The sequence below is a fragment of the Haemorhous mexicanus genome, chromosome 1 (genome assembly GCF_027477595.1).
Source record: "Haemorhous mexicanus isolate bHaeMex1 chromosome 1, bHaeMex1.pri, whole genome shotgun sequence".
Lineage (NCBI taxonomy): Eukaryota > Metazoa > Chordata > Aves > Passeriformes > Fringillidae > Haemorhous > Haemorhous mexicanus.
This window is the reverse complement of record NC_082341.1, coordinates 13,944,832-13,964,382: the sequence shown is the minus strand read 5'-3', so window position 1 is coordinate 13,964,382 and position 19,551 is coordinate 13,944,832. Positions and strand designations below refer to the sequence as shown.

At 39.7% G+C, this 19,551-nt stretch overlaps 1 protein-coding gene across 13 annotated transcripts in view; it reads right to left on the bottom strand.

Moving 5' to 3' along the window:
- Window positions 1-19,551, bottom strand: part of PARD3 (par-3 family cell polarity regulator) — a 447,781-nt gene that overhangs the window by 103,251 nt on the left and 324,979 nt on the right. For 9 of the 13 annotated variants that reach the window (XM_059840275.1, XM_059840296.1, XM_059840283.1 and 6 more), the window contains one exon: window positions 16,379-16,489. The exons of 3 other annotated variants lie outside the window; for them this stretch is intronic. In XM_059840275.1, the coding sequence (XP_059696258.1) occupies window positions 16,379-16,489 (111 nt within the window). Of the gene's footprint in view, window positions 1-16,378; window positions 19,339-19,551 lie in introns of those variants that run through there. One more of the 13 variants, XM_059840343.1, reaches the window with a different exon arrangement.

Here is a 19,551-nt window from a genome sequence, read left to right as displayed (position 1 = left end):
CCAGACACTGTGACAGCCCAAATGACATAAGTCATCAGTGTTCATGCACGTGAATCCAGCCCTGAGCTGGTATGTGAATATCAGAAATGGCTCTTCCTCAGACTGAGTCCCAAGCAAACTGATCCTTTACAAAGATCACCATAAAAAATAAGGGAATACAGGGATGCCATGGATACACAGACATGTTTTCCCCCACAAATCCTGAGAGTACAGAGAGCATCTATTGACCGTAGATAGTGATTTGGGATACAACTGATTGACTGAATTACCTTCAACAGACAGAGCCACCTACATTGATGGTTCAATGATCCATTTACATGCCCCATGTTCGGTCACAGTGAAAAGAAAAAAAATTTTTGAAAAGTTAATTTTAAACTAACTTAACTTTTAAATTTTGCAAATGCAAAATTATTTTCTTTATTGGTTGTGTTTTATTTTAATAGGGAAAAAAGGAAGTGAAAACTATAACACCAGTCAGCTGAGAGAATTTTCCACTACAGTGTTAGCAACAACAGACTGGAATTGGTTTTGTTTAATTTACAGTGGAGAGGGACGCAAATTTAAATGCAAAACTCATTTCAAACTTAAACAGGGTTTCTGCAGGTCTATTTTAAAATAAAAACATGTATTTTACCTTCTCCAATACCCTAAAACTGTTAATTCAGAAGTGTTACAGCCTTAATCACCTGGAAGGTATCTATGTAGGAGGAAAAGCAGGTCTGAAAACCACCTGTGCATGTTGATTCCTCTCACTGTAGTTTACCTCCCAGTCCAGTATTATTTACTCTGTGAAGAAATGTATTTATCTACTTATATTTGTCCTCTGAATGGGAGAAGCAAAGGAAATCAGAAATTTCTTAGACATTGGTAGCTCTAATTTTCCTTTAAATAGATAATTCATCATCATATATGGGAACACTGTCTGACACCAATTTGAAGGAAAAAAATCCATGTATTTTAGATAACCAAAATTTCAGTGCATGAAATCAGACAGTGTAACAATAATGTGGCATAGAGTAATTCAATCAGAAGAAAACATTGTAACCTGAAGTGCTTATAGAACAGAATTACCTGGTGTTACAGGTGATATCTGCTTTTGTTACACAAACTGCTATGGGAGAGGGCAGTGACCTTCTGTGCCTTTAGACCATGAAGATCACATCACTCCCCACAGGTGCAGACATGAGTGTTCCCTGTTTCATGTGAATCATCTTTTCTCCTGCATCTGCTTATTGGCTCTTTAATAGTTTGGATGCTGAGCCATTTGCAGCCAGAGCATTCAGGTTTTCCCATGCATGGCTCCATGAGGGATACTTATTCCCATTCAAGTGGGAAAGAACTGATTGCTGAAGTGTTATGCAAGTAATTATGTCCACATCTACCAGGAAAATTTTTAGAGTATTTTCTACAATTGCTAATACAATGTATTAATACACATACATAGTACTAAAAATCAGAGTCTAAACACATTAATCTTCCTGGTAATTATAAACAAAGTACCCAGTAACTGTTTGCAAAAACATTTAACAAAGGAGAACACTAAAATTAAAGGTATATGGTGTCCAACTATACTGAAACCCAAAATGTTCTGGTTTTTTTCTCTTAATTATTCTTTTGGGCTTTACATTTAAGCCAATGTGAAAATGCTAGCACTTTCATGTGACATAAGTATAGGTATTTCAATTGCTTAATATATTTTTGAATATTGTTTAAAATATGTTTGGGTTTGCCTTTTCAAGGACATACCACATTTAAACATTATGTCTTTCAGCTTGAAGGAACCAAATGACTAGGGAAAAATATGTAGGCATATACTTGAAAAGAATAAGAGCTCTCAGCTGAATACTGCACTATCCCTTTTGAATTATAATAGCTTTTAACTCTGAATATATTTTTATATAAGGAGTTGAACTTAATGCGATGCTGTATTTTATGCTGGCCCCTCTGTGTGCTCATGTGTGTATATGCTTGATGTGCCCTAAATCATTTGTTAGCCCATACCACATCAAGTATGTATATGGCAAATGCCAGTGCAGACTGTTGTGGGGAAGATTAAAATGGTTATGTAAACACACTGTGCAGCACAGATGAGAACCTAGAACTCGCTCTGTGCTTCAGCCCTAATCAGCAACACCCCCACTAATGAAATCCAGTATCTGGAGAAGTGTTTGACCACAGTGCTTTGGTTTCATAATGTGGATAAGTGTATTAAGCTGTCTTCACTGAATTGTATTCCTTCATGACATGGCACAATAAAAATGCCTGAGATTTCAAATCAGCTAATTTTGAGGATTTATGGCCATCCTAAGGATTTTGTGGTGGTTTGATAACAATAATAATAATGCTAATGCTTATCATTCACATAACTCTTTTTGTCGTCAGAGTTTTTGTAGAAACTGCTAATCAATTTTTCAGTATTTAAACTGAACTTTAAAAAATACAAAAGCTATCCCAAGAAGTTTCTAAACCCTTCCTGCTGAAGTGTTAACACTGAAAATGTCAACAACACACTGTCATACTTTTGAGACTCAAATTATAATGTTCAGTATAAACTATCCTCATGCATTTGTGTGCCATTCAATTCAAAAGCTAATGATAACTGCCTCAAATGACAATATTGTTAGCTGCAGAACTTCCTATAATTGTTAGAAGAGCTTTTCATTGCAAGCTAATCCAGTAATGACAGACATACCCATTGTACAGCAATTCCTATGCACATGAAATGGTGGTCTCAAAAAGAAGGCAAAAGCTTTTACATGGCTGTCCCCAGGAATCAGCAGCTACCTTGTTCCCTTCTTATAAACTGTGAGCAATATTTAGCTTTCAGATGAAGGCAACTACCATTTTAGACACCTAAATTTAGGTATCAAGGTATGTTTTGAACTCCCAGGAGAGCTGGTCAGTCATACCAGGCAGCCGCTGCATGGTCCAGCACACAGTTCAGCTGAACATCTGTAACATGGACATTTTAAGGTGAAGCCAAACCCTTCTCCAGGCTCTGCCAACTGTGTTGAGTAGCTCTTCCTTGACCACAAAGGGCGTTTAGCCACATAACTCATATGTGGGTACTAAGTAATCGTATTAATTTGGGATTCAATTCCAACCTGAGCTAAATGTTTACTGCAGTTCTCTGAACTTTTTTAAGCAACAGAAAAGTCAAATCCGTGGAGCTGGATGAGCTGTTGCAGGTAAAAGTGATTAAGCAAAGCTGTCAAAAGAAATCAGCCCTTATTTCATCTAAAGTTGGGAGCAAAATATAAGTACATCCCAAATCCCCTGGGACATTCAGTCTCCTTTGTTTGGATTTTTTCATATTAGTGATTTAGGTCCTTGCAAAAAAATCACTACTTATCTTAATTGATGAACACAGCACGGAAGGATATTCATGGCTAGTACATTACATTTGCTACTGCAATGGCAGCAATGTCCTCCCCTAAGAGCAGAAAAAAAGTTGGCTGCTGTTTCTGGTGTGCAATTGCTTGGTCAATTCAATTAATCCTCCTGCGGCTGCCAGGATCCAGCTATTGCCCAAGTGATAATCCACACCCTCGTCTTTTCCACCGAGACTCGCTCATTTACAAAATCAGTATTGAACGCTCGCAGTTCCACATATGTGAGATGGCTGACAATGTTTATTAAGGATGGAAACAGCATTGTGTAAGGACAGAAGCTTAATGACAAGCCATTCACGGCTGCCAGTTCTCAGTTCTTCTACCATCAGACTGGCATGCGCTGGGATGATGGATTGGAAACAGAGAAAAACAACAACACGTTTATAAAGCCAGGCAGCTTGTTCAAGTTACTCCAGTGGGATGAACACATTCAGTCCAATTTTTGCCAGATATCGTTTCTAATAAAGAGGTCAGAAAGTGCACTGGCCAGCAGCCAGATCTTGTCAAATCTGTCCCCTCCTTCTTTGCTAGTGAAAAATACCTTGCAGGCACAGCACACCAGGTCTCACTGTTCCTCCCCCAACCTTCTCTACTGCCTTCAGGGCTTTAATGGCCCTTTTTCTAATTTTTGGCAATCAAGTCAATATGGGAGTTTGTCCTCTCCTCTGTTTTTCTTTGACCTTTGTCTGGAGCCAAGCAGAATTTTTCTGACAACTAGCCTTCTAATGAGGGTACCTTGATTATAGGCATTACTGTGATTTCACTCTGAACCGGCATATGACACTTAGCTTTTCTTGCCATGATTAGAGCTAGTCAGTTATCACAGTTATAACCACCCTTAGCAGAGCCATCTGCTTTCCTGGGAAAATCATTCTGAAGGATCACTGTGCACAATGGATAATCCTGGCCACCAACGGCCACAGCTTGTAAATAAGAAAGACACCTCCTCTTCCTCATTTCCCCTCATTTCATTCAAAACTTAAACACATTTTTTAAAAAGTCAGAAAATACTGCTATGTAAATACAATTTTTTAAATTGAAAGGCTAGAGATCCAACTTTCTCAAGTCAATAAAATAAAAATTAAGAGTTCTGCCTTATCTGCTATAGATATACATATGTGATCAGTCGACTGAAATATGACCATCCTCTGACCTCCGACACGTGAGGAAACACATGCAAAATGTAGTCAGTTTGCACAAGCACACAGGGACAAAATCAGAAAGGCCAAGGCATAATGTGAAATAAAAGTAGCAGGGAGCTTTAAAGATGACAATAAATCATTGAGTAATTGCATTAGCAGTAAAAGGAAGAGCAAAGAAAAGGTTGCTACCCTGCGTGGCAGCGAGGGAAGGATATTGACAGATGATGTTGAGGAGACCTAAGGCTTAATGGTTTTTCCCTTTGCATCTGTCTTCACTGAAATGGTTGACTGCAAGCAGATGACCAGCATAATTGACTACCACCAATAACAAAAATATCTTCAATATACCAGCAAAAAAAGTAGCTAGAAACTGGTTAAGGTGGTTGAAGTTCTGACATACACAACTGTCTGAGGCAGTCTCAGACTTTTTCAGCAACTAGGAGAACTTGTTGAGGACAGCTAAAATACTAAAAAACTAGGAAAAGTCAAACATACCTCAGAGAAGGAGGAGAATTAAAGACTCATGAGTTTAACTTCAATCCCTTCTTAAGTAAACTACTGGTAAGCACAGAGGAGATAATGGGACAAGCAGTAGCCACCATAGAGTTATCAAGAACAGATGTGGTTAAAGTCAGTCAGATTTCCCTTCTAAAACACGGGAAATGGCCTCGTGAACAGATCAGAAACAGTCCCAGGCTAAGAAAAACAGCTATGGATGGATGCAATAGGTTAAACAAGGCTGCTCCTACAGAGTATCTAGAGAATAGATTCACAGTCACCAGAATGGACAGATTGAGGTATTTTCTATGTGGATCACTCTGAATTTACTCAGGGTTTTTCATTATTAATCAGGACACTATTGAATCTGTGGAAAACCCAAATGAAGGAACTTTGGAGGAAAGGATTAAGATTTCAAATGTTCTTGAAATACAGAGTAGACTATAAAAGTATACTTAACTTAAATAACAGCAACTAGAAGGTAATTTACATAGTTCAAATAAATAAACAATCAATTAAAAGTAGAGAAAAAAAATCTGTGTGTTGCTTTTTAAGAATGGATCTGGAAGTTCTACTGGGTAACATATATGAGTCAGCAACATCAAGCTGTTTGGGAAAGGAAAAGACAGAGTGGGGACATAACAGCCATCTGCAAACACCAGAGGAAAAGAATAATGTGTTAGGTATTTAACTGAAGCAAGAATAATTAAGATACTGTGAGCAGGGCAACTTCCTAAACAAAAGGCAGTGGAAAAGACTGCCACAGGAAGCTGTAGAGTTAATTGTAAACTAAGGGAAAAAAAACCAAAACAAAACCAAAAAAAAGCACCAGGATGAAACAAACATCTTTCAGGAATGGCATACCCTGCAGATACTACCTTGAAAAAGTGGCATGGTCTCTCTTAAAGATCTGTAATTCTGCACCTACACAGAAATTTTACATACATACATTTCCTATCCATTGGTTGTACAACAGCTGAGAAATATAACAAGGACTACATTTTTTTTCATTTAAAAGGCTGCCCATCATCTCTAAATTAAAGAAATGTATCTACATAATCAGACAGTCTTAATTTTCTTTCTCCTTCAACAATCACAGCCTATCTGCCAATTAGAATATGTGATAGTACTTACTGTCTCTCTGAAGATCCCCCCTCCTCAAATCAGAAGAGATGCATGAGAATTTCAAAAACGTTTAATGAGCTACAACCCAGGAGGGCCGCAGTTAAAAAAGAAAAAAAGGTGAAGGATAAAGGTGATAAGGTGATTACTTTAAGTGCCCTAATATATTAAGGAGAGAACATTATGCTCATTTTTATAAGGAGTTATATTAAAGAAGGCTATTACAGAAGGCAGCAAAATACAAATGAAGACGTAAAGAAATGAAAAAATGCAGGAGAGAAAGTAAATATTATGCATATGAGCAGGTGAAGTGCAAACACCAATTTGAAATCAAGTGACATTGATGAAACTAAAGGAGACATTAAAATTATTTCCTCTAACCTTGTGGAATCTCATATATTTCACCCCCATCCTTCCTTATCACCTGACCTTCCTGATTCACCCTTTGTCTTTACAAAGTGAAGACATGTCCATGTCAGCAGGTTTGTCAGTATCTCAAACCTGCTTTCTTGGATGTTGCAGTAAACAAGTGAAAATCCTTGCTTACTTACTTCAGGTTAAAAAATCTGCAAATTATCTTACTTACACTTCAATGGAGCTTTTAGCCTACTTTACAGTTAACAGTCTGCCACACTTTAGGGTGGAGGGTTTGCCTGCTGTGTTTTTTTTAAAAAGAATACATATGTTTCAACCAAAGGAGAATGCTGCAGGTACACAGGCAGCATAGGTCCTCCTGTCACCAAAAAAACCACTACCTTGACTGAAATTTTCTGTCCTTGTTTTCATGTCTGATCCAAGGATCAGTGACCCCAGAAGTGGAGGATCACCCAAATGAGCAAATGAGACTGTTACCCTGCTGGGAACCATGTTGCATCAAAGAACATCATTGCTGTCTGAAAGTAAAATGGAAATTAGTTTTTCTTTTGCATAACAAAACTGGCCAGAAAGGCTGATATTTACACCTATGACAACAGGTCCTTCATCATTAAATTATCTCTAATCTCCTATTTAGCTCTTCTGCTGGACTGAAGTAGAAAGGAAGAGATCATGATATTCAACTATTGCTGAAACACAAGCTCCTGCTTTCCTCCCTCCTTGCTTTAAGGGCTCTGCTTTCCTCCTTCATGCAGACTTGCTTGCTTGCTTGATTTCTTCCTGTACATTTTTTTTTTCCTCAATTGGAGAATAATTCCAGAGAGCAGCACTGGTAGGTAACATCTGAATTCTGCAGCTAGATGTGTAAGGAGCACGTGTGTTCCCATGTGTGCAAGAAGCAATTGACATAGGCAAACCACATTTCTAATGGTACCATACACCATACCATGAATCAAACCAGTCATTTCCAGATACTGCAGGCAGCAACTGGAGGCTGAGCTACCATACCCTTATCAGTTGGTTGAGTGAGCCTATCCACCAGTCATGCTCCTCCAGCTGAAGTCTAGTAACAAAAGTGGGCACAAAATTCTGCTGCTAGCTCTATTTCAGGTCCATTGTTCTGTGTTTCTAGAGTACTATGTATAAAATAGCCTAATCTGGAAGATGAAAAATGAAACAGCATGAAGGGACAAAAAATACCAATGAAAAAAACCTCACAACAAAGCAAGGATTATGTGACTCTCATACACTGAAGATGAAAGAAAAGATAAAGGGAAAAAAAAAAAAACAAACCAATAAAGAATATAGCCTATAAGTCAATATCTTAGCTCAGGACCCTCAAATTCACACCTACAACACCTCTGAGGATTCACTTCTAAAACCTCACTGGGTCACAGTACTGACAGCACAAATCTCTAGCATGGCCAGAAACAGAGCCAGCTGTCTCATAACTCCTAAAAGGTTTCTTCTAGTAACTGGTCACAAAATAAAGTTTGCAGCTGTGGTGTGGAGGGAGGATGGATCTGCCTGTTACAGATGCATCATTAGGTGTCTTTCTGGCTAGTCAAATACTTGCAGCTACATTTAAGAATTAGAAAAAGGAGCAGGATTAGTGCCTTGTTTTACTGTCAAACAGAGTCCTGTAGTGCAGTGTGGAAAACCTGACAGGTTTTGAGTTCTGTTCAATTCAGCAAGAGTAAGTTCAGTGAGTTAGTAACTATGGTAAAGATATTTTGATTCTTAAATAAGTCTTTGCCACAGTAGCTCTGCCAATAAAGGAGAATTCTTATGACATCAGAGGACATGCTGCTGCCTTAGCCTGAAATTCCTGGCATTCTAAAGTGAAACATTTTAGTGCTCTTACTTTGAACTAATATGTCTAAGAGAGTACTGAATTTATATGATCTACAAGACACCTTAAACTAATTTATAATGCAGAATATTATACAGGCCACATAAATTATGTTTTTTCAATATATTGCAAGGGACTTGGCTAGACCTTGCCCAGTGCAATGTGTTGAATCACTATAGAAAAATAATAGAGAAAATATGCTTTTAACACGATGTCTTAAAATCTCTATAATTACAATATGTAGCTAGAGAAGAGTGGTGTTTTGTTTGAAAAACTACTCCAGTAACTATTATTCTACAAAGGCTTCAATTTACATAGCTCCCAAAGTCAGTATTTTTATGAAGTGGAACTGGCCTGAAATGTTTTTCCAAAGTTCAATATTCACATGCTTCACTTCTGTGTTCTCTTCCAAAAATTATTGCCATTGATTTTTTTTTCATATCCTGCACCCTTATCCAATATGTAAAAAACCACTGCCAAAAACAATGCTACAAATCTCCATGAAACTGAGACAAGCAGACCCCATCACAAAATAAGTGAGAATGAGAAACATATTGCTCTGATTTTAACTCTCCTCTGTTAAAAGCTGGGAAGAAGGTGAAAGTTTTAACAGAAAACTTCACTAATTACTTATATTCTAAATGTTTGCAGTAATAATGGTTTTAGGGATAACAGTTTTTCTGAAAGCTGTTAAGTGGCATCAAAATGCAGCAGCAGCAAAAGTAAAGCTGAATCTTTGAGTTATTTCAAAACCACAGATAACTCTTAGACATTGTAAGTAACAAAAATCCTTTCCTTATCACAGTATGTTGTCATTTTCCCTAAAGTAAGATGAAACTGCTTGATGAAAATATTTTGCTTAAGGGGGGAAAAAAGTTGGGGTTTTCCAATAAAAATATTATGGTCTCTCTGGGAAATCTGGAAAGACACCAAGAGTGTCCTGCTGTTCAGCCCCCTACTCCATCTGATACTTTAACAGTTCCAGATGGCCTTTACTACAGGATGACCTTCCCTCTATTCTTTTATTATGACCTTTGGGTCACAAATTATCTATAGGATGCTGCTGTCATTCTGTAAGACACTGCTGTACTCTTTCATCTAAAGAATAAAGATGCTTAACATTAAAACTCATCTTTGTTAGGCTGACCTTCCAATGATGATCAAACCAGACAGTTATTCCAATCAATGTCATTGCTGCAGAAAATATGTTTCATTTTTTGCAACACTGACATTAAGAAACTAAGGCATGGTTTTAAATCAAATCACTTTTGCAATTCTACTTGGCTGGAGAGCATAGCCTGTTATACTCATCTAAAATATCAAAAATGTTGCTGTATCAGTTTTGATGAGTTACATTGATTAGAAGGATGTGGTGGGTTTGTTTTTTGTGAATTATTGATGTGGTTTTCATCCCAATGTCATTGATAGGAGGTAATAAAACTCAATGTAGGTTTTATTAATTATTTGTCTTTCTCTATCATCGCTAACAGAACACATTGAACTTACACAGGAAAGAATAATAAATAGTCCCAATGTACTAAATAAAGTAATAAGGTTAATTTCTTTCCTGCTGTCAGTAAATTCATGTTAGCAGTCTCTCGTCAGCTTGACATCAATTAATGATTTTAATTCCAGACTCTTGTCACAGTACTCACCACCCTTTTGTCTAATTAAAATGGATGATGCATGATGAAGGGAAAACACAAGACTTCTGTTCTTGTTGTAACATTTCTATTCATTAGTATACTTTTACAACAAAGGGCTTGTGGCTTTAATGGTACTAGAGAAGGATGAAGAGAAGTTTATTACATGTTAGAGATAAAGACCCATATACCCTTAGGAAAATATAATACAGGAAGCATTTTATGGAATAACTGAATCCTTTGGGGGAAAAAGAAATCAGTCCTATTTTAACTATTAATGAACAGGCAGAATGTTTCCCTCTAAATTTAGGACAAATAACGTGTGAACGACACCCACTCTACTCGCAGCCTTGTTTACATCCGCCCCAAAAAAAAGTGCTGTCAGCCTATTGACTGAGCTCCAAAAGTAACAGCAAATCTGCCAGCGCAGGACAGACGCCTGACCCGCCTCCCGGGCAGCGCCCCGCAACTCAGCGCTCCCCGCCGTGCGCCGCCAGCATCGCCTCCTCCGCGGCCGCCCAGAGCATCCCCGGCCGCCCAAAGCCATCCCCGGTCGCCCAGAGCATCCCCGGTCGTCCAAAGCCATCCCCGGCCGTCCAAAGCCATCCCCGGCCGCCCAGAGCATCCCCGGCCGTCCAAAGCCATCCCCGGTCGCCCAGAGCATCCCCGGCCGTCCAAAGCCATCCCCGGCCGCCCAGAGCATCCCCGGCCGCCAAAAGCCATCCCCGGTCGCCCAGAGCATCCCCGGCCGTCCAAAGCCATTCCCGGCCGTCCAGAGCATCCCCGGCCGCCCAAAGCCATCCCCGGCCGTCCAAAGCCATCCCCGGGCGCCCAGAGCATCCCCGGCCGTCCAAAGCCATCCCCGGCCCGCCCAGAGCATCCCCGGCCGTCCAAAGCCATCCCCGGCCCGCCCAGAGCATCCCCGGCCGTCCAGAGCATCCGCCCAGGGCCATCCCCAGCCGCCCAGGGCCACCCCCGCGGCTCAGCACGGCTGTCCCCAGCTGACACCGGCGCCGGGCGCGGCCGCAGGAGCGATCCCGGCGGGGCCGGGCCGGGCCGGGCCGGCAGCGCCGAGCCCGCAGCTCCCCCTCCCGGCCCCGCCGCTCCCCAGGCACCTCCCGGGCCGGGAATTGGCGGCACTTGGGGCACAGCGACGGCAGAATCGTGTAAGTGTAGCTCCCGCCGTAACCCAGAGGAACAAAAGGTCATGTTTTCCGGATCAGAAAGGGGGGAAACCAGCACAGCAGGACGTTTCTGGTGCAGACGGGAGCTATTCTCACGCACGTACCCAGCGCAGCATCGCTCTGCCGTGTTAGCTGTCCTCCAGCACAGCACAGGCTGCGACTCTACAGCTGCTGCGACAGAGCAGAGCGAGCCCCCGGCCCCGCAGGCCCCCATCTGACCGCTCTATCGCCCTCCCAGCATCTCCGAAGCCTCTGTCACAGCACTTCCACCAGCACAACGCATTAATTCTCTCCCAAAAGGTTTCTCCTTATCTCCTCAAGTCTGATCCTCCCAACACAGGTGTTTAAGCACTTGATTTTGCATCCGTTTCAGTGGAAGTTGAGGAAGAATACAATACTAAGATTAAAACACTTTTATGGTAACACAGATATTTACAGAACATTAGTAAAGCTCTTAAATCAGTGTATTAACCAAACAGAGAAAATATCCTCTAGACTTTGCTTCCAAGAGGAGAAGTGCCTCTAGAGGCGGATTACAGCATAAGCACTGTTTGCCCATAGATGGATCACGAACTCTGAATCATGAGATTACATGAGAATTGCAACTTTCATCTTTTAAGCATTATCCAGCAGTGAAGCATGCTGGATTCAGATGAATTTCTTAAAAACTTCACGAAGAGCTACGTTTAGTTCATTCCTCTGTTATTTTCTACTTGGCTACAAAGAGTAAAGTTGTTCAGGTCAGGGAGAACTTTCTTTGCTAAAGGAACTCTGTCCAAGGCTGAAGATTGCCAGCACATACGGCCTTGCCGTGTGTGCCAAGAACTGCACATGCCTGTGCTAAAGAAGGGAAGACCACAGGCAAAGGTTTTGGATTTGCTGACAATATGTTTTATAATGAATACAAAGTTGAAATGGAAAGAAAAAGAATGGTAAAACAAACAAACAAACAAACAAACAAACCCGAAGCCCAAAACAACAAAAAATTAACTTGAAGGAAAAATGCAAGGGAATGGACGAGGGAGAAACAAAGATATCGGAACCTGATTTTTGGAGGGATGTCTCTCTCCAGCAAAGACTGCCAATAACAACCAGAAGACAAAAGCAGTAGGTTTTTTCAGCAATTCTGTCTTCATACCTCCTAAGAAAGAGACTACACTAAAGGGCCTTGAAGAATTCAGAAAACATTTCAGGACAATCAGGTTGCAGGATATTAATGGACACACTGACTAAATACTGAGCAAACCTACTCTGGGAGGCCCCCAAAGACCAGATGTAGAGGGTTTCTAGACTGGAAAGGAAGGCCTGTGGGCTTCCAGAGGTTTAGATGTAGCAGCACAACACAAGGTGACCACCCATATGAACTGATTCTTCTTGGTCACTGACAAAAGTTTCAAAATCTCCTTTAAGTCTATCCAACATTGCAATGCCTGTGTAGAGCTATAAGCATTTAGAAGCATCTCTAAAAGCTCAGGATAATCCACACATCTCCAGTCTGCACAATCCAAGAGATCTTAGGAAGATGTGCAAATCATAGGTACATCAGAAGACTCTGGAGTTGACAAAAGACCTTCTGTAACAAAACCACAAAGACCCAGGGCTGTTTTCTCAGCCTATCCATGTGAATGCAGCATCTCAGTGGTACCCAGTCTGAGCAGTCCAGTGACAGACAGACAAGATGACCACACAGCAACAAGGGGCTCCAAATCAGCATATATGTAAAACAGCTGTGATCTGGCACAGGACCAGAGCTAACTGAACTTGGTTCTTATTCAGCTTCCTCCAGACTCTTTCTTAGGAGACTCAAGGCCACAGGCAGAAATCCCATTACCCAGTCTTGCTTTAAGTTTTCGACTGGTGCCACTGCTGGGGAGAACCTTTTCTAACAGCACAGCAGAGCCCAGCCAGATTTTAAGATCAGTGCTTGGCAGATGCTCAAGGGTAATGCAAGCAGACTTGTTTTTGTGCAGTGAACCAGTGTTAAAGCATAGTGACATGGGACAATGTTCTATGGCCTTGGATGAACTGTTTTTCCAACATTTGGAGGATTTACAAATAGCAAGTATTTTACAGGATTTTTGGTAAGACTAGTGGGTGGTCTCATCAAGTACACCACAAATTGTTCCAGTATTCCTTGTCATTGAAAGCTGGCTGTATTTTCAACTAGATAACTTCCTTTTTTCCTTTTTTGTTCAAAATTACTTAAAGATTGTCTGTAAACACACGCCATGTACATATATATCCAACATATATAGGATGTAGCTTAAGAGATACACAGCTTAAGTGATACACTCCTTAATCAAAGAATCAGAGAATCAAGAAATTATTATTAATAATATATTTATGAAATGCCATTTTATTAATTGAATCATGGTAAACCAAAGAGCATTCTTCTTATTTGTCTCATAATCCATATGAATGCTAGGTTTTAAAGAAAATACTATTGTAAGCACAATACTATTAAAATTAATAATTCCATAAAATTGTGGGCATGATTGATTTTTTAATGGACTGTTCACTTGTTCTCTGGCCCCCTAAGGATTTTTGATCCTAGCCTCTCATACATAGTAAATTCATTAAATCCAACCTATTTCCCCAAAGCATTGCATCATTTTAGAGGTATATAGTATCAAATACCAAGTAAAATAGAACAAGTGAATTGCACTGCTAAAAAAATTGAGAAGACAAAACCTCACAGAAACCAAAGTTAAAATAGCAGCCGTTATGAGCCAACATTGACAGTAATATTTTACTCTGTCTCCTAAGAAAACATTTTGAGGGATTGTTCAGTTAATTTGCAAGAGTACTCTTCATTAACAGCATGTATCTAACATCATTATTTTACAGGATCAAAAGGAAACTCTGCAATCTAACTGCAAAAACATTTAGTCTCTGTGGACCAAATCAACATCTGAATTTTTTAGAAACATAAGGAAGCACCTCACACATTGGGTTGCTATTTTATTATCTTTTATTAGTTGTACATGCGACTACCCCAAAGAAGTTGCATTCTCTTATAGACATAACACAAAGGAAAGCAAATACACAGGGAAAGAGAATAATGGGAGGATAAGGACCCATGTTACTATAACATCAAGCTGTTATGAAGTTCTGGCACATGCATTTTCTGCAGTCTCAGTGAACATATAAAATTGTTTTTATGACACATGAGGAGTGAGATTCCAGGAAAGATTCAAATTGGTTAGCATAACTTGATGGACAGGGATTAGGATTTGCTCCATGCATTGGGGGCTATACAAATAATTTCATAATTCTACCTTGGTACCCAGCGTGACTATTGCAACCTCTCTTACATCACCACATGGACAGTCTATACTCTGACCATTCTTACTGAGAGAGACAGAGAGACACAGAGAGACAGAGAGAGAGAATGAAGAGAGAGAAAACGTTACTAACCCAGGCGTCAAGTCTTTCTTCTTTTTATAAATGTATATGGCAGATTTTCTGGGGACCTCCTGTTACTGTGAAACCCTAAGGGCCAGCTGGGGCTCAGCAGTGTGTGAAGCCAGGACACAGAGTGGTGCTTTTATGGCCAACCATCCCCTGCCCTGAGCTGGGCAGAGCAACCGAGGCAGCTTTCCATGGCTCTGCACCCCTGGCATGAGCTCTGTGGCTGCTCCATCCATGAGAAGGGAAGCTGGCTGCACAAACACCCTCATCACTTATTCCCTTCAATTCCAGCCTTCCTCTTTGCTATTTAGTCTGCAAGCACTTTACTTTAAAAAACAGTAACAAATTTAATGACCCTGCCTCACTTTTGTTAAAAAAGAAAAAATAAAAACCAATCAGACTAGAAAAAAACATCCAGGCACTGTAATCCAGCCACCTTCTACAATCAGAATGGATGGACAAAGACAATAATTTTTTATAATAATTTATGATAGCATATCTGCTAAAGAGTAAAAAAAATCCCATGATGTAATCTAAACAAATGGTCATAAATGATAAAGTTTCTGGAGTTTAACAAGTTAAACCAATAAACACACACTCCCACCCTGTCTTTACTGTCAATCACTCAACCCTAAAAGAACTGATAGCAAACCCTTTTAGGTTTAACTGAGGAGTCTAGACAAGAATTACAGTGGCTCTCTATTATACAGTGGCTCTAATAGTCTCTATTAAGCTGTTAATGATGAAGCCACCATTCATGAACTTCTGTTCTTGTTTGCAGAAGACCAAGGTGCATAGAGATGGTAATTAAAGAGATCATTATGACGAATTAGTGATATCTCCTCTACAAGGACAAGAAAATTTCCCTCCAAAGTTTCTGCATCAATCCTAAATTTAGGGTGAGCTATAGCATGATTTTTAGATAAATAATTCTAATGCATAGTTCACTTTCACTGCTAAATGTGTCTGAATCTATTTACCATTCAGCAATCAAACTTTGTAAAGTTTGTCTCCTTACTGAAGTAATGTCAAAGAGGCTGTCTCTCAACTCACATCTCCCAGTTTAAGTTAACTGGTAACCTACACTTTTCAAGATTTTGATTAAATTGATCTGAGAGACACCAGAGTCTAGGCCCCAGATATCTAGGACTACAAGAGACAGGATGAAAAGTAGACTGGAAATATTGAGAAGAGCATATGACATATATATTATATAGTTTTTTTTATGTTAAGGGAAGCTGACAAGGAAAAATAGAGGTGCTCACCACTCATTTTTACAATTAGCAGTTTAATATATATATATCATTCCATAAACAGACTGCATGGCACATAAATAGACTGAACTCCAGTGACAAATATACTGGTAAGCATAATTTTTATGTTTCTCCTAAATTTATCAATGAAAAATCTAGATATGCAAAACTCTGAAGAAAAATACAAAACATACTTCATTCTATATAAATATTTGTTTTCTGAAAATGTCAATAAAATCAGTTATAGAATATATAGAGAAAGCATTTCATTTTATTACTTCAGTCTCCTCAATAAAAAAGGGAGCTCTGCGTCTATAAAAGATGCTTAACACAGCCAAAGGAGCTGTTCATACTAATGTCCAAAATAAATCCAGCTTTGTCCTGTTATTTAAAGTATATAAACATATCAACATGTGGAAAATTTCATCAGTGAAAATTGAACTTCAGTTATTTAATTTAAAAAACAAACTCTCTCTATCAAGGTTTAAGCAAATACTGAAGTCTACCTCTCCTGTTCTTGCTTCATTCGTATTCTCTCCTCTTCTGAAGTAAGAGCTTCCTGCACTTTTATTTTACCAGTTTTCTCACTCTTGTCATCTTTGCGATGTTTGCCAAACCTGTTAATAACACACAAAAAAAGAATCTAACTTGCGACATGAACAAAACTGTATTTTCCTTCTTCCATGACAAAGAGTTCTCCAAGAAGGACTGCTGGGAAACCAGGAAGGGAAAGTGCAAAGACCTCAGAATCTCAGTTTTTAGTATTTTCAGGCTGCTTCCAGGTTGTTGCTGTTTTTTTTACATAAGTTTTTTTAATTTTAATTTTCATTTCACTCCTCTTAATAGTTTATCGAATTCCTCAAGAATTCTATAAACATTCTTGTTCCTCAAGAATGAAGAACACAACAAAAAAACAAAAAAATAATTGGACCACATTTCCCTTTTATGCCAGGATTTTGGGCCTGTTATTCTTAAACAGACAGTCAAACAATGTTTTAGAACAGCATCTCTGCCCAAGGACACAGCTCAGGTTTGCATTAAGCAAAGGCTTCCCCACTTTGGAGAGGAGAGAGGGAGCTGTAGGTCTGACAGCTCCCAGGGCAGCACGGCCCCCACACCCCACAAGGGCCATTTCACCCCACAGAGGACACCATTCAAAACTGTCAATTTATTCCTTTTCAGCACCAGGGTTTCTTATTTAAACTTTGTTTCTCATGACTCTTTCCCCAAGGGTGTTCCAGTGTGGGAGGGTGAATGGAGGGATGGAGCTGTCTGGGCGGCCCCAGACAGAGACGGTGCTGCCAATCCAGGGTTTGCCCTCTTCACATCTCCTCTTCCCCTCTAAAGGCTACATTTCAAATTTATTAAGTTTCTTCCATATTTGCACATTCCACTGTTTTCTTTAAACTTTCAGGGAGTGAAGAATTTGGCATTTGAGATACTCAGATATTATTAGGACAAAATTATTCCTATTTCTTAAGACATTTCTGACCTATTCTGGAAGGAATTACTTTCATACAGAGCGAACCAAACAAACACTTTAATATAACCTTTAAAAAGATCTAAACTTTAGAAGAAGATTTTCTATTTAAGGCAGAAGGGCTAACACGTGTCTGTTAAACACTATATATACCAATTAAATGTGGCATCATTTATCACACCAAAAGCAGCAAGAATTTTACTTTTTTTATACCAAACGCTGATCTGAGAGCTGACTGACACTGTGGCACTTCACACTCAGGTTCACATCAAAAGTGAAATTAAAGCACTGAGACTTAAAATCAAACATGTCTAGCAATAGTGCCAACAGGACACCACAAATGCTCATGGCCAGTGAAATAAACTACAAAGTTCTTAAAGCTTCCTTCTGACCTGTTAATGTAACATCTTTAAAATATTTAGAGTTCACCAGGTATTTATAATATTTTCCCATTGGTTCCTTTTGATTCTAGGACAAAGCCATTGTGTGGGTTGAAGTACACCACACAGCAACCCTGCAGAATGATTAATTTCTGGCCATTCAATCAAGAGACATTTTTTATATTGTGTAATGATGTTTACAGCTCTTAGGGCAGCTCTTTAAAACTAAAACACAAAAATACAGCATAGGAGCATGTACATAAGCTTTAAACTGTTTGCCCATTCTCCCCACAGATTGCTCACTTCCAAAGAAATTCAGGCATCTGAAAACTAAAACTGTTTATTAATAACCACCTGAAAAGGGGATAGGCATGATGGGGTTCAGAAATGCAAAATAGGGTGTAAAGTTAAAGTCTCTGATTTCATAATGTTATATGTGAAACTTAAATTCAAAACCAACATGTATCTTTCAAAACATCCAGCTATTTATTAGAGAGAAATCAAAACCATCATACAAAGCATTTACATACATGACACGAGAGATTCAAATCAAGTTATGAATGTTGTGCACCAGACAAAATAGATTGTTTAATTTAAAATAGCCCTAAAACCTCTAGCCCAGAGAGGAGTTTTGGCAGAAAAACAGTGGAACTGAGCCACTCTACCCTGATACACAGAGAGTGCCTGAGGTGGCAGCATGGATCTGACCTACAGAACATGCAGAGCTGTGAAGAGACAGGCAGCATATGTGTCACAAGCACAGCATCTCTGGGATGCCCACATTTGCTTCAGTCTCCTGTCCTTCCTCAATCCAATTAAAATGTCAGATAAAGCAAAGGAATCAAACTCTGGAGTACCCTGTTTATTTTTGGAAAAAAAAAAAAAATTGTTTAAAAAAATGGGGGGAAGAGGGAGGAAGAAAAAAATTGAATTAGTTATTGTCCATTAAGTTTTGGCAGCAAAACTGAATTTCTGCCACCATAAATCAATTCATTGCAAGTATGAACAGATATATAGTGAAATCAATACCTTATTAAAAAAATAAAGTACACAGGAAATTTCTAATAATCATTGTAAGCAACCTAGTAAATGTCTGCTCAGGCTGCATGATTGTGAGGAGAGCATTTCTAACGTTAACAATTAATGCAAACCTAGCAGAATTCAAAGGTTTGAATTTGCAGATCCAGCCTCGCAGGTCCAGAGCACACAGAGCTCATGTGCATTCCCACAGAGGTGGCACCACACAGGGAGCACTTGCAGCAGCACCAGGGCTTGCTTTGAGTCATCAGCAAGTTGTGGCAACAACCCTTCTTCTCCTTCAGGGTTTTCTTCCAATCATCTGGGAATTAATGTTCCTTTTGCCCCTAAGGACCATCCTGATAAAAGTCTCTGGAAGACAGCTCTCCTTCTTTCCCAGGCATTTCATGGGGTGGCCACACTGTTCCCACTCTGACCGGAGCCTTCCCAGTGCCCATCTCTGGCAAGCTCAGTGGTCATCCCAGCAGTGGACAGCCTGGCAGAGTATGAACCATGGTGGTCTTGCACAGGTGCCTTCTCTGGACTTTGTGACCCGCAGAAGTGATCTATCTGCCATAATCACCACTGCCTGGAACAAGTTCAGCAACGTTAACCACACTGTCCCTACACTGGAACCTGGAAAAACAAACACCATCCTCCCCGCTCCCTGACTGGGGCTTCGTGTTTCTAGCACAGTGCACAGTTGTGTTCATTGCGGCTTAACAGTCACAAAACTTTGAGAAAGCAAAGTTATCTTCTCAAGAAGATGCTGAGAGAGCCACCAAGCAATTGAGAAAGGTGC